At 42.9% G+C, this 14,985-nt stretch overlaps 2 protein-coding genes across 2 annotated transcripts; one reads left to right on the plus strand and one right to left on the minus strand.

The window, feature by feature from the left end:
- Positions 1-1,189: 1,189 nt before the first annotated feature.
- On the minus strand, positions 1,190-4,250 carry LOC115131115 (OTU domain-containing protein 1-like). Its single transcript, XM_029662721.2, has one exon. The coding sequence runs from the start codon at positions 3,858-3,860 to the stop codon at positions 2,487-2,489; it is 1,374 nt and encodes a 457-aa protein (XP_029518581.1). The 5' UTR covers positions 3,861-4,250; the 3' UTR covers positions 1,190-2,486.
- Positions 4,251-8,324: 4,074 nt separating this feature from the next.
- tgif1 (TGFB-induced factor homeobox 1) lies at positions 8,325-14,171 on the plus strand. The gene is made up of 3 exons (XM_029661528.2): positions 8,325-8,650; positions 10,440-10,672; positions 12,432-14,171. Exons 1-3 carry the CDS (start codon positions 8,635-8,637, stop codon positions 13,110-13,112), a joined length of 930 nt encoding a protein of 309 aa, XP_029517388.1. The 5' UTR covers positions 8,325-8,634; the 3' UTR covers positions 13,113-14,171.
- Positions 14,172-14,985: the final 814 nt, after the last annotated feature.

Below are 14,985 nucleotides of genomic sequence, written 5' to 3' on the forward strand. Positions count from 1 at the left end.
GTGGTTATTTGTATACATCTTTAATAAAGATGAAACCACGAACAGTCTACAAAAAACGTGAAAAAACCTAAACAGCCTATCTGGTGCAAACAAACACAGACCCACAAAACATTCAAAGAATATGGCTGCCTAAATATGGTTCCCAATCAGAGACAACGATAAACACCTGCCTCTGATTGAGAACCACTCCAGGCAGCCATAGACTATTCTAGACAACCCCACTAACCACTATCCCATTACCTACAACAAACCCCTAGACAAAACACACCACATAAAATAACCCATGTCACACCCTGGCCTGATCAAAAGAAAAAAGAAAACACAAAATACTAAGACCAGGGCGTGACAGTGTAATGGAATGTTTTGCCTTGTGTGGTAGGTTTTGCGAGTTTTGACACTCTTATGTAAGTGTCATAACCAGTCATAAAATCATGGAATATATGTCACAACCGTTCAAACTATATATGTCATGATGTTTTGACCATATTTTAACAGGTTATGACATACTATGAAATTGGTTATGACCATGTCATAATGTGTTATGACACTGGGTGTCAAGTAAAGTGTTACCCATTTAACTATACAACGACTTCAAAAAGTTACTCACACCCCTTGACTTTTTCCACATTTTGTTGTGTTACAGCCTGAATTTAAAATGGAGGAATTATGTTTTTAGAACATTTACAAATGAATAAAAAATGAAAAGCTGAAATGTCTTGAGGCGATAAGTAATAAACCCCCTAAAATGCTTATTCTATTATCCTGAACAATGTATTCATGTTTATATGTTCATATTCTTATCTTGACTATTTCTTAGTGTTGTTGCATTGCTGAGAAGGAACCTGCAAGTAAGCATTTCGTTGAATGGTGTATACCATCTGTTTCATGTACATACTACTAATACAACTTGAAACTCGTAATTCATCTACAGCGTTTTGGATTTCAGTGAATGGAGTGTGGAGTAAGGCGTCACCAGCACGGTATAAAACCTGCTTGTCAGCACAAGAGACTATTGAGCCTACACAATAGCTTTCAACATACAGTACTGGTGTAAACGTTCTAAAGAAATGCTGCTATAATTAATGCAATATTACAAATAAAAGGACGTAAAATTACCCATTTATTTTTTTCAAAGGTGGATGCAATGTAGTGAGAGAGAAAAATCTGCGCTCGTGCCAGCATGATATTCTGCTGCTAGGAGAACGGTAATTATGTTCTGGCATGGGGCGGGGGGGGGGGGGGGGTATCCAGGAGGCTACGTGAGTAAACGTTCCTTTGCACACACCAGTTAGTGTATGCGTATTGACACTATGTGTAGGATAGGCTACTGTGAGTCTATCTAAATACCACGTGAAATTATAATTAGTTCGACCTCATAGCCTACCTCGCCATGTTTCAATCAATCCTTTGAAACAAATCAATTGAGGGGTCTAATACGCCATCTAATGGTTGTTGCAGGGGAATAAAGCAAAACATAAACTCATAAATTTGTATTGTTACTCAATAACAGCACCCGAGATTATTCCATTATTCTATTCCATGTCTAGATAGAAAGTGTTTGTGTGTGTTGTGTGTGTGAGCATTATCTTGCATGGAGATTTAAATAATGTCAATGTAAGACAGAAAGTAAAATGAACACCAAAAGTGTTTATTTCAAAATAGATGTATTTTTATTTATTTAACTAGGCAAGTCAGTTAAGAACAAATTCTTATTTACAATGACGCCTACACCGGCCAAACCCGGACGACGCTGGGCCAATTGTGCGCCGCCCTATGGGACTCCCAATCACGGCCGGTTGTGATACAGCCTGGATACAAATTATTATTATTAAATTATTATTTAAAAACAATGTTGCTGTTTGTGCTCCAAGCACCTCACAAAGGCATAAAGCTTAGCAACACAGCTTAACTGTTATATGTAATAATACAAAAATAACTGTCAATGAACCAGTCAAAAACCTAATAAATAGTCTCACCTAAGTGCTCAAACATAAAACGCATTAATGTAGCCTATAGAAAAAAAAATCACCTAATCTCCTTCAAGTGTCATTTCTGACATTTAGAGTATTTACAACAAAAATATCTACATTTAACATGTGCGCTGCACTTCAATTCAGTTACAATACAAAACATAGAAAAATAAATGAATAAGGCAATGTTGAAGTCACACACACATTATTAAAGTGCAATCGATTTTGAGAGAGAGGGAGAGAGAGAGAGAGAGAGAGAGGGAGAGAGAGAGGGAGAGGGAGAGGGAGAGAGAGAGAGAGAGAGAGAGAGAGTATATGAGCTCAGGGTGAGTCGTGAGCTGGGCTGTGAGGAGATGTCCTTAGCACAGGGGCCCCAGGTGCTGACTGAGGCCCTCTCAGACCTCAGATGACAGAGGCACCACTACTATCAGCAGAGATGATTGGCCCATTTCGTAACAGCTAGCCTACTGTAACACACAGTAATATTTAAATGCAGCAATCGGATAACTATTGGTTTCAAATGTGACCATTTTGTTCAATGTACATTTTAGACAGTGACGCTGCCATCGACTTGGCCAGCTCTTCGTCCCGTTTCCTTTGCATCAGAGAATGACGGAACCACTCGTCATACTCTGGGTTGTCCGCACACCTGTCCAGCAGGACATCATAGTGTCCGTTACTGAGCCAACTCAACCAGACAGTGGGTTTGGACGAGTCCTCTTCCCCCAGGTAGTGCACCATGGTTGAAATCGTGGGACTCTCCAAGCTACCTCCAGTGGTCAGGTAAATGTTCACATTCAACATCTGACTCATCGCCAGAAGCTCCGGATAGCCTGCCCAGGCACTGTCCTGCGCTGCGTTGATCAGGAACTCGCCGACATCCCCCTCAATGATGGGGTTAAACTCATCCAGGTGGTCGGCTATGTGGTGCATTGTCTGGTCTCTCAGCTCCTTGTGCATAGACTGCTCTCCATAGGTGGCTTTGCACACCGCCCTGTACAGACAATTGCCGTCAGGGATGATGTGGAATCTGTACTTGTGTACCTTCTCCTGAAGGTATTTGTTCTGTTTCTCCACTTCCGCAATGTAACGCGTCACTTTGTCATCCTCACATTTCTCTGCTTCTCTCCGTGGAGAGGGCTCCTGTAGGACATTGAGCTCAAAGAGCTGTGCCTCGCCAGATGGAAAGTCCAGGTCTGCACATTCACTGTCATTTCTATTCTCACAGGAATCCAAGATGCCTTGGCCCAAATGGGTTGCCAGGGCCTCCAAGTTCTGATGGGGTTTTTGGCTAACAAGGTCACTGGTAACAGTATTTCCTTCCCCATTTGCCATGTTCATTCTCTCCTCACACTTTCTGTAACTTGGTCCATCTTTCTTGTCAAAATTGATCAGGTTATTTTCACGTTCGACCTTTTGACTATCACTGAAAAAATCCCCTCTACCTCTGAAGTGATCAATGAAGTCCACAATCAAGTCTCTATCCAAATGATCCTCTCGGTCACGTGGCTGAATCAGGATATCTTGTGAATATGAGTCTGATGGAGACCGTTTGGTTTGGGTTTCCTTTAGGATGTGCACTGGTACGGATCTCTCAGCTCCGTCAGGCCGAAGAATAATTATCTCTGCGGTTGAAGTGTAGTAGACTGGCTTCATGGAAGCAGCCTCGTAACATGAAAAACCAGCAGCAGGCATGTTTGCAGTAGATTGAGTCTCTCCTACAGTATTCCCGTTTGTGTCTGCTGGAGTAGGCCCACTCGGTTTATTATTCACAGAGGAGCTCGTTGTTGTTCTGGACAAATGGTCGGTAGTGGTACCACTTGCGATAGTTATCGAAACTTTGCGAGAGGATCCGGGATAGTGTGTCAACGCACTGCTGTACAGCTGCATTTTGAAAGACTCGCCTTTATACCATATGCTGGACACCAAGTGTTACGGAAAGATGACAACAAAGTCTAAAAATACAACCAGTCATCAACAACAGCTAAATGGCAGGGTAGGTTTCCATGGATCCACGGTCTTGTTCCCGCTGTCACACATAGAGACCGAGTTTAGCCATCTTGCGTCAGCGCAGTTCCCCTAATTTTAGACAGGAAAGTGTAACCTGACCCACTCCACTTCATCCTACCTCATTGCCAACAGTTAAAGTAGTTGTACGTAGAGAAGTAATGACCACAGCGAGGGAATTAAAAGGATTTGATGACAGTACACTCTCGGAACTTCGTTTGCCCAAGTCGGCGGCGTCAAGGGCGGCGTCGCCATTCTGGAATGCGCAAGGCGTGCCAAAAGCTACATCACGGTTACGCGTAGGGATATGCGCAAAAAAAGACTCACAACCCCTATTACTTGAGAGCAAAGTTATGTCCCGTCCTTAAAAGGATTGTATGGCCCTATAACGTTTTTTAAATTCGATTTTATTGGATTCAATACAGCCTAATGCATTTTCTGCCCATGTGCTTTTTAGTGGTTATTTGCCAATGTAGGCTACTTTCTACAAAATGTGAGTCATGTTTTATTTCTGTCTGTTTACAAAACATGGACAATATGTGAAAATATATGTGAAAGATATTCCATTATGACACTATTATAACACAATGTCTTTCACATTATATCATCTGTCATCAATATGTGGATGACACACTTGTCCTATATGGTAGATCTGTAGCAGCCTATATATTAAGGCATATGTGATCTGTATTATGTGACCTGTATTGTGTGACCAAATTAAACAACATTCTGTGATGAGGCTGCAAGGTTTTGAAATAGACATGACTCATCTCACAGAGTGGGATAGATCTCCATTTTCAACCAGCTCACATTTGTCATTGCATGTCAACTAAAAGAAAAGCTTGTGGATGACCAGTTTTATATTTATAAATAGGTGGATCAAACTCTTATCCCCAAACTTTCCTGTTCGGCAAACGTCAATGGCGTGTGTAGTTTTGAAGTAACCTGTTTCCAGATTTGGTCGTGCTCTTTCCTAGTCCATTGCTGTCTTTGTCAAGTGAAACATTGTTTGGTATGACAATGGGTGACAATGAATTGACATGATAGGACAAACAGACTGTCACTCAGGCTAGTTTGGGGCCTTGTATTTTTCAATTCTGATTTCAATGTATTGTTTTAAACACCTAAAGCAGGTATGCAAACTATACAATATTAATGTATTTTCTGTAGGCCTATATGTCTATGGTGCAGAAAAGCCCTCTAAACGAATTAGCATGCATCAAATTGCATCCAATTTAGTATTTGGCATGCCTATGTTGTTAATTTCGAAAAACGTCACACTGAATATTATTCTAAGGAAAAGTGCATTGTATAGTTATCGCCAGCAGAGAGCAGCCTCGTACTTTATTTGTTCTTTTCCCCGATGACTTCATCACGTACCCAGTATTCTGGCAGGTACCGTTATACAGGTGGAAAAAGTATCCAAATGTCATACTTGAGTAAAAGTCAAGATACTTGAATAGAAAATGACTCAAGTAAAATACTGAAAGGATTTTGTTTTAAATTAACTTAAGTGTCAAAAGTCAATGTAATTGCTAAAAAATATACTTAAGTATCAAAAAAAATGTTTTCATTCCTTATATTAAGGAAACCAGACAGCACCATTTTCTTGTTTTTATTTATTTACAGTTAGCCAGGGGTACACTCTAACACAGAGACATAACTTATAAATGAATCACTTCCAGATCAGAGGCAGTAGGGATGACCAGGGATGTTCTCTTGATAAGTGTGTGAATTGGACCCCTTTCTTGTCCTACTAAATATTTGAAATGTAACGAGTACTTTTGGGTGTCAGGGAAAATGTATGGAGTAAAAAGTACATTATTTTATTTAGGAATGTCATGGGGTAAAAATAAAACTTGTCAAAAATATAAAAAATAAAGTACAGATACCCCAATAAACGACTTAAGTAGTACTGCAAGGTATGTTTACTGAGTTACTTTACATCGCTGCCGTTATGTACCATAGGGGCAGGCTTGGGCCCTTTAATAATAGTGCAGTCCTCACACAGTGATTGGACACAATGGCTGCATTTACACAGGCAGCCAATTCTGATCTTTTTTTTCTCACTAATTGGTCCTTTGCCCAATCAGATAGATCAGTTCTGAAAAGAGCTGATGTGAAAACATCTGATGTGATTGGTCAAAAGACCAATTAGTGGACAAAAAAGATCAGAATTGGGCCACCTGTGTAAACGCAGCCAAAGTAGTACTCTGACCCATACATACAGAAAGAAAATCAATAGTAACAAATTGTGTTGAATAGGAATAAGGTGATACCTTTTCACTGTGTTCTCTTCCATGGCCCCTCCACAGGGCAGCCTAATAGGCAAACAGAGTATATTGGTTCCTGGGGAATAAATTATTATCCCATATATATATATGCTATAACATATCCACACTTGGAGTACAATGAGTAGGACTGGCATAGGCTTACCCTACCTCCTTGGAGATACATGCACTATGCCCGATCCCAACTACACTACATGACCAAAAGTATGTGGACACCTGCTCGTCTAACATCTCATTCCAAAATCATGGGCATTAAGATGGAGTTGTGTCCCCCCCTTTTGCTGCTATAAGAGCCTCCACTAATCTGGGAAGGCTTTCCACTAGATGTTGGAATATTGCTGCAGGGGACTTGCTTCCATTCAGCCACAAGAGCATTAGTGAGGTCGGGCACTGATGTTGGGCGATTAGGCCTGGCTCGCAGTCGGCGTTCCAATTCATCCCAAAGGTGTTCGATGGGGTTGAGGTCAGGGCTCTGTGCAGGCCAATCAAGTTCTTCCACACTGATCTCAACAAACCATTTCTGTATGGACCTCGCTTTGTGAATGGGGGCATTGTCATGCTAAAACAGGAAAGGGCCTTCCCCAAACTGTTGCCACAATTCGGAAGCACAGAATCGTCTAAAATGTTATTGAATGCTGTAGCGTTAAGATTTCCCTTCACTGGAACTAAGGGGCCTAGACCAAACAATGAAAAACAGCCCTAGACCATTATTCTTCCTACACCAAACTTTACAATTGGCACTATGCATTCGGGCAGATAACATTATCTTGACATCTGCCAAATCCAGATTCATCCATCGGACTGCCAGATGGTGAAGCGTGATTCATCACTCCATAGAACGTGTTTCCACTGCCCCAGAGTCCTATAGCGGCGAGCTTTACATCACTCCAGTCGACACTTGGCATTGCACATGGTGATCTTAGGCTTGTGTGCGGCTGCTCGGCCATGGAAAACCATTTCATAAATCTCCCGAAGAACAGTTTTGTGCTGATGTTGCTTCCAGAGGCAGTTTGGAACTAGGTAGTGAGTGTTGCAACCGAGGACAGACGGTTTTCATGTGCTACACGCTTCAGCATTCTGCGGTCCAGTTCTGTGAGCTTGTGGGGCCTACCACTTCATGGCTGAGCAGTTGTTGCTCCTAGACTTACCCACTTCACAATAACAACACATTTAACCGGGGCAGCTCTAGCTGGGCAGAAGTTTGAAGAACGTTGACACGTGATTCGTTTGAAAACACACTGACCCACATACACCGTAAATAAACACACAAGTGAAGAGGCGTGTGTGTGCATGTACTTTAGTACATAGCCTGAACACGTGGGCCGTTGTTTTGCAATGCTGGCCAGATATGTAGCCTACAATTTCATGAAATGGGCAAGATCCTATTTGAAGACCAAGTGAGTAGGCTACAGAGAACATCCAAACCGTGTAGACAGACTATAGGGAGTTGCAGACGCAGCTGAAATAACAGTTCCACCATGGAAAATAAACATCCCCTTTGTCCGTCACTCATATTGAGCTCATTTTTGTACGGAAGACGATTGGCTTGTACTGGGAATGCAGCGTAGCATTGATTTATTTAGAGTAATCACTCTCAAATGCTATTCAAAAATGAGCCGTGCACGCGTATTTTCACATGTGCAGCCCTTTACGACTGACATAGGATAATATCCCCGTTGACAAATTGACCACCATAACATTTGTAGTATAATGCATCCGCTAAAGAAATAACTAATACGCTAATGGCTTCTGCTATTTATGAAACCATGGACACAGAAATTCGATACGTGAGGTAGGAAAGCCAATTAGAGAAGTCGCGTCCGAAATAGCCTACTAATGAGAAGTAACCTAATGCTACGGTTGTTGTTTTGAACATTGGGCACTAAAACTGCAATGCCATTCGCTTCCATACGCATTTAAATTATATTCCTACATTTGTAACGTAAAAGTAGAATATATTCTAGCGGTTGATCGGTGAGATCGTGTTTACGTCGATGCAAAAGCCATGCTGTCAGAGATTTTGGCTCTTTCCTCTAAAGTGGGAGGATCTTTGTGCGTTTGAGTCACGCAGCTGTCAAAGATAGCTGTCACCCAGTTTCATGATCAAACACACATTGAATGAGAAAGGTTTCGCCAAGTCGAGCAGAGGATTTCAGGTAGCTGGTTAAAGTACTACGTCTCAAACAAATGAAAAAGCCGACGAACGGTTCTACAAACGAAAATAAATCAATGAACAAAACCATTTGGAATATACGTGTGGAATATCCCGAGAAAAAGATTTGCCACTAAAGGAATAGAATTCGAGAGAAAAAAAAGGCTACTGCGCTCCTCTCGTGGCCAACGTGAAAAGGGGATTTTTGACGGACATGAAGACAAAAAAGGGTAGGTCGTTTATTTCACCAGCGTGCTGATTGTCACATTTTCGATAACATGTCTGCATCAAAAAATATATTGAGTGAGATGGGGCATAGTGCATTTCTCAATGCAAGCCGTGCAGCCTATTGTTTCCGCTCCAGACAAAACAGTTTTTTTCACGTGCTGACGGGCTGTCAAAATTGAATGGTTTGCGTGTGACTTCATTCAATCTGTTTCAAATTTAAGCAATTGTTAGCTTTAAAGGTTGAATAGATAGACATTTTAGTAAATGTATAAAACCGCTTTGTTATACAATAGTGTTAGATACGTTACCTTTTTTTTTTTTTATATAGCGGACTCAACTTAGTTCATGATGAACAAGTTTCCAATGGATCATTCCTAAGGGGTACATCTATTCTAGATTGTGATTGACTAAATTAGAGGGCTTCTCTAAACCCTCACGTCACCACGCATTTATCGAATTAAAATGTATCAACTCTGTGGCCCCAACGACGCGCATACTAGAGTATGAAGTTTCATCTGTTAGTTTGGCTACTACATCGTTTCCTTTTCTGTGTAAATGTTTCGAAATGTAATCTTAAATTATATTAGGGAGAAACGTGTAGTTTTCAGCCCCAACTTTGGTGCAACAACATTCAAATCCTGACCTCCTTTGTGAAGTTGCTGTTTACTTTCATTCTGCGAGGCTGCTCTTCTCGCATTCTTCGACCTCGTGTTACAAGATCACACAATAGAACTTCTTCTACACGTTGTTTAAACTTGTAAACTCAACTCGAAAGGAATTTCTAAAACACTCAATTCACGAGAACACGAGTAGTGGACTTGATTTAAGTTAGAAACGAGTGGTTACGCTTTCAAAAACGTTGACATTATAGTGAAATAATGGTTCGACGACCAAGATTCTTTTGTTTAGTCTGGAGACGCTGATGTGCAACAGGTCCCCCTCCCCCTTCCTTCACCCAGGGCCTGCGTAATTACCTCATTCTAACTTTAGTTGTTTCTTATCCATTTCCCACCACTATGCAATGGACAGATGACCTGATACCCTTTTATTATGTTGACATGTTTTCATGCTCCAATTCAAGACATGACAGATGTTTCGTTTTTGAAATGTAACTGCTAAATGTAGTCCAATTGATAAAATAATAATAATAATAATTTGCCAAAGAAAGTTAGATTTTAAATTGTTTTATTACCAAATAAGAAATATGTTGTCCTGACATAAAGGTTGTGTCAAAATACAACCGGTTTAAAAAATACAAAAGAGGTTCACATGAATGCAATTCAAATGGACTACAGATGTTCCTATACCATTGGAAATCCCCCAGAATAACTATTTCAGTTGTCTTGAGTCCCGGCGCTGCCAGTTTTGAAACATGAAGAGATGTTTTGCTCAGTAAGGTAGGCCAGCAGTATTTGTCAAGGCAGGTTTTATAACTGACACAGCGTCTGAGCAGTCTGCCTTTGTGGCACCTCACCCCCCTCCTCCCTCCCTCCCCCTCCCTCCCTCCTCCCTCCCATCCCCTCCCTCCCTCCTCCCTCCCATCCCCTCCCTCCCTCTCTGTTCCATGAATCACATGGCTGAACTTGACAGCTTGCTTCTGACACATCAGCTGCATCCGCTATATGCTAGTGTTTGGAACAGGGCTGGCGTAAGGAGGGTGTCAGACAGAGCAGACACCGACCTACAGACAGAGCAGACACCGACCTACAGACAGACCAGTGTTTGGTTGGCACAAGGGGAATTCTGACTGAAATTCTCTCACACATACATTCTTCTCTTGGCCACACACAGGCATGATGACGTTATCTGGTAGTGAGACGGACGACGAGGACAGCATGGACGCCCCCCTGGACCTGTCATCCAGCACAGGAGGTAGCAGTGGGAAGAGGAAGAGGCGCGGGAATCTACCCAAGGAGTCGGTGCAGATCCTCAGGGACTGGCTCTACGAGCATCGCTTCAACGCTTACCCCTCTGAACAGGAGAAAGCCCTGCTCTCAAAGCAGACGCAGCTCTCCACACTACAGGTAGGCTAACTAACGAGCCGCCTCAATCAAAGTACATCTTTCTGTCCTACCTCCCTTGAAGTGGTCACAGATTTAAATAGGTTGGATTGGGGAATGTAACCGTGCTTTCACCCATCTTGTCACTTATAGCTATGCTTTTCTCAAGGAAATTAGGTAAATTTCTGAAGTATTCAGACAGCGTTCATAGGTTTACTACCAGATGACTAGTAGGGCTGCAGCATGCATGACAACTAGTGGCTGGAAATACAATATACAATGACCTTGTGTTGCAACGTCCTGTCTCGCTTTTATGACACATAATGCACTAATGCGTAAACAAAGAGAGTGTGACACATGGACAATAGGGGCAGCAGGTAGCCTAGCGGTTAGAGAAGAGAGCCAGAATCCGGGTCTGATTGACCTCACTGGCGGGAAGTGAGCTGGCAACAAGGAGGGTTGCTGGTATCAAATCCTAGATGATGTTGCCTGCCATCGTGCCCTTGAGCAAGGCACTTAACTCCGCCGAACAGCAGCTCCCCAGGCACCCAGTGTGTCAGCCCCCCACACCTGGTATATTTATGTGTGTCTTTCGGTGGGGCATGGCCTTCAAGGAAGCTTGACTGCAATATTCTCTCTGAGACACATCTGAAGTGAAATGGCATGAGCTTGCATCCCAAATGGCTCCCTATGTAGTGCATTAATTTTGATAAGGGCCGCACGTGTTTTTTTTTTCTTTTCTCACAGGGCTCTGGTCACTTTATAGGGAATAGGGTTCCATTTGGGATGCAGGCATGGTGACTAGGAGGAACCGACCACTCTGAAACTCACTCGCACTGCTTTGTGGTTGGTGTGGGCTTAGCTGCAACGCTCACACAGGAATTTCCCTCCCTCCAGCCCTCTTCCAGCCCAGCTGTCTGTGAACAACACAGAGTCGTTTAAATCCTAATAGCTCTAGGCTTCGGTGAGCCGTCCGTGACCAACAATAGGCTGGGACAGAGAGAAGGAGAGCGAGGACTGTCTCTTTATCCACATGACAATAGGATTGGGAAGGGCAACAACACCTTAGTCCAAACTAGTGTTTACTCACCATGATGGCTTTTAGAAGGTCTAGTTAGTTTCTTGATGACAAAATCTAGAAGTATCACAAATGATTGTTATATTTTCAGACTTGCGTACAATTATGTATTCTAAAAATATAAAAAAATGTATGTCCATAAAAGAGGTATTTTATGGACATTGTTTTTTAGATAACAAAAATAACCAAGACAGTTTGGTCTCCCGAGTGGCTCAGCGGTCTAAGGCACTGCATCTCAGTGCTAGAAGCGTCACTACAGACCCCTGGTTCGATTCCAGGCTGTATCACAACCGTCTGTGAATGTCCCAGCGTCGTCCGGGTTAGTTTGGCCAGGGTAGGCCGTTCCTAACTGACTTGCCTCGTTAAGTAAAGGTTAAAAATAAAAAATAACAACAGCTTTAAAATATTGTCAGAATATATACAATCAAGAACAAGTTGTACAACCCCTACCACACATGCTTGTAGATGTTTCAGATAAGATGCATGTTTTGGGTACTACAGAAAAACAGCTGTCCGTGTCATGCAAATATGTTAACCTTGATGCAACCTGTTTTTATGTCGACATGTGAAAGTGTAATTCCTTTCTCCGTGTCATCTTCTGTTTCCCATTCTTTCTTAAATTAAAAAAAAAAAGTATATTGAGACAACTTGTTTGTGAAACTATGCTGTATACTTAAGCAACTGTCGATTGCTATCCTCCTCCAGGTGTGCAACTGGTTCATCAACGCGCGCCGTCGGCTCCTCCCGGAGATGCTGCGGAAAGACGGTAAAGACCCCAACCAGTTCACCATCTCCCGGAAGGGCCGCAAGGGAGACGACGGGGGCTTCTCTGAATCCAGCTCCCAGTCACCCAAGCACGCCACAGCCGCCACTGGCCCCGAGGACAGCTACGACCAGCGGGCACTGCACCCCTCAAGCTTCGAGGCAGGCCTCCCTAGCCCCAGCGTCCTGCAGAAGGCCATATCATCCCCTAAGATGTCTCCTTCCTCCTCCCCCGGGCCCGCCACCACAGTGCCCCGCCGGCCCTCCGTCATCCGTCACACCACTGTCAACTCCACTGTGATGCAGAAGCAGGGCTCCAGCCCTCCCTCCTCCCTCTCCTACTTCCTCTCCAGCAGTAAAACAGACCACCGTAGGGCTGCAGAGCTGCTGCGTTCCACCACAGAGGCTCTGGTGCTCTTCAGATGCCAGGAGGAAGGGCTGGGAGCCCCGGCAGTGACCACCACCACAGAGGGTAACCTGAGCCCCCAGAGTGGGCTCTTCAATACCCCTCCCCCCACCCCTCCAGACCTCACCCAGGACTTCAGCGGCTTCCAGCTCCTAGTGGATGTGGCCCTCAAGCGGGCGGCAGAGATGGAGCTGCAGGCAAAACAACTGGTGTCTTAAAGAGAAAGTGGAGGGAAAGATGTTGTCCCTAACGGAACTCCTAGCATGAGTTTAGTGGCTGCGTAACAAACACAAAAAGCCTGATTATTTCTATTTTTGGTATACAAATCATAAATGAGGATTGTTTTTGTACAAAACTGTATCAAGGTGCCTTGGCTGTTAGTTATTTTTTACTTTGTCATATATGCGTGTATGTAAGTATCTGTGTGTCTTTTGCAGACGGGATCAAAAAAATATTGACAGACAACAAAAAAAAACTTTCTGTCTTAACTTTTTCCTATGGATTTTAGTAGAGCAAGCAAGGCATGAGGGCGTACAAGTGTTCTGCGGATGAGACAAGAGGGTGGTTCTCTTCTCCCCCACACAGATCCAATCCCCCGTGATAGGATATGTAGTTTCCAGATGTGTTTTTACATTTCAGAGATAAGTTTGCGATGGCTCCCACTCGGACTTTCGCACAATAGGGCCGAGTTAGGGTCCCCATCTCATCTCAGTGTCTTAAAGCATACTTTGTTCTTTGCATCGATGATTAACGTTATCACTACTGTAGTAATAAGTGTTCTGTGTTTTTTTTCATGATAAGGTAATAGTTTTCTTATACTTCATTTGATATTTTAAAAGAAAGTAAACCTCTTTTTGGTTTTGATAAAGCGGTTTCCTATACAGAGGGATCATTCAGATGAACAATGTAGCAGGTTCCTAGTCGGAGCCTTCCTCCTCACTGCGTCGCTACCCCAAATGGCACCCTATTCCCGATTTATAGTGCACTATATCGGGAATAGGGTACAATTTGGGACATGCCACGTGTAGCGACGGCCAGTGAATTTCAATTGTAAGAAAAACACTAAGATTTTGTTTTTTCATTTGTGATGTCACCAGCAGCGGGAACAGTAGAGCATTTTCTAAATCACCAAAAAGCGTTTTATGTACAAAAAAAGGACCATGTTTATGTATAGCTAATGTGACACAATGCCCAATGATGTGATTTCTTTTCATACTGTGCAATGTTTGTGGCAAATAGGGGTCACATATGGGATTTAAATAAAGTTTTGTTTTCTACATAGCTTGCCGTTTGACTGTTAAACTCTCCCGTCTAAGGATCAATAATCCCTTCGGCGATTGCGCTAGAATCACGTAACGGCAGTAACGCAGCGATGTACAGTGACATGATCTCCATGAAACATACAATGTCACTACATGAAGAAAAAAAAGGTAGATGACAGAAATAGCTCTGTGTGTCCGTGTGTGCACTTTTCTACAGGCTGTCTCTGAGTCATTCCTATGTGTGCGTTTGTGCGCTAGGCTCACCAGAGCCCCAGGCCGTTAGCATAATCCTGCATAAATTAGCACCGGGCAAACAGCAGACGTCAACGGTTTTATGTGTGGATGTGCCTCAATACACTTAAAAGCAGCCAGGGTCTTATTCATTAGTGCATACCGTAGCAAAACAATTTACAAAGGTTTCTTATTGGACAAGTTCAGTTATTGTGTCGCCAGTACAATCCTGTAGGCACGGACTCAATTGACATTGCTAAAATTGGTTCGCTACTCTGACAATCCCCCTCGCATGCACAGCTTTGTTGCTCCACTGGCCTGTTCTAGTATTAACCCACCGTTTCTTTAATACAATAGGAAAATTGAGCATTTAGTTGATTGTATATCATTTCTGATCTAAGGCATATGTAATTGTATAGAATTTGACCTTCAATTCACCTTTTACCGCTGCATGCCAGATCAGCAGTGACATACGGACGGCGGTGGTCCGATAACTCCAACCATGGAGCACGTCACTAATCAGGGTCATCAGAGGCTAGATAGTGTTGCAGTGGAGGGGGAGACCTGGGTCATGTTCAGTAGGGAGAAAATGTTTTGA

The sequence above is a fragment of the Oncorhynchus nerka genome, linkage group LG6, assembly GCF_034236695.1.
Source record: "Oncorhynchus nerka isolate Pitt River linkage group LG6, Oner_Uvic_2.0, whole genome shotgun sequence".
NCBI classification, from domain to species: domain Eukaryota; kingdom Metazoa; phylum Chordata; class Actinopteri; order Salmoniformes; family Salmonidae; genus Oncorhynchus; species Oncorhynchus nerka.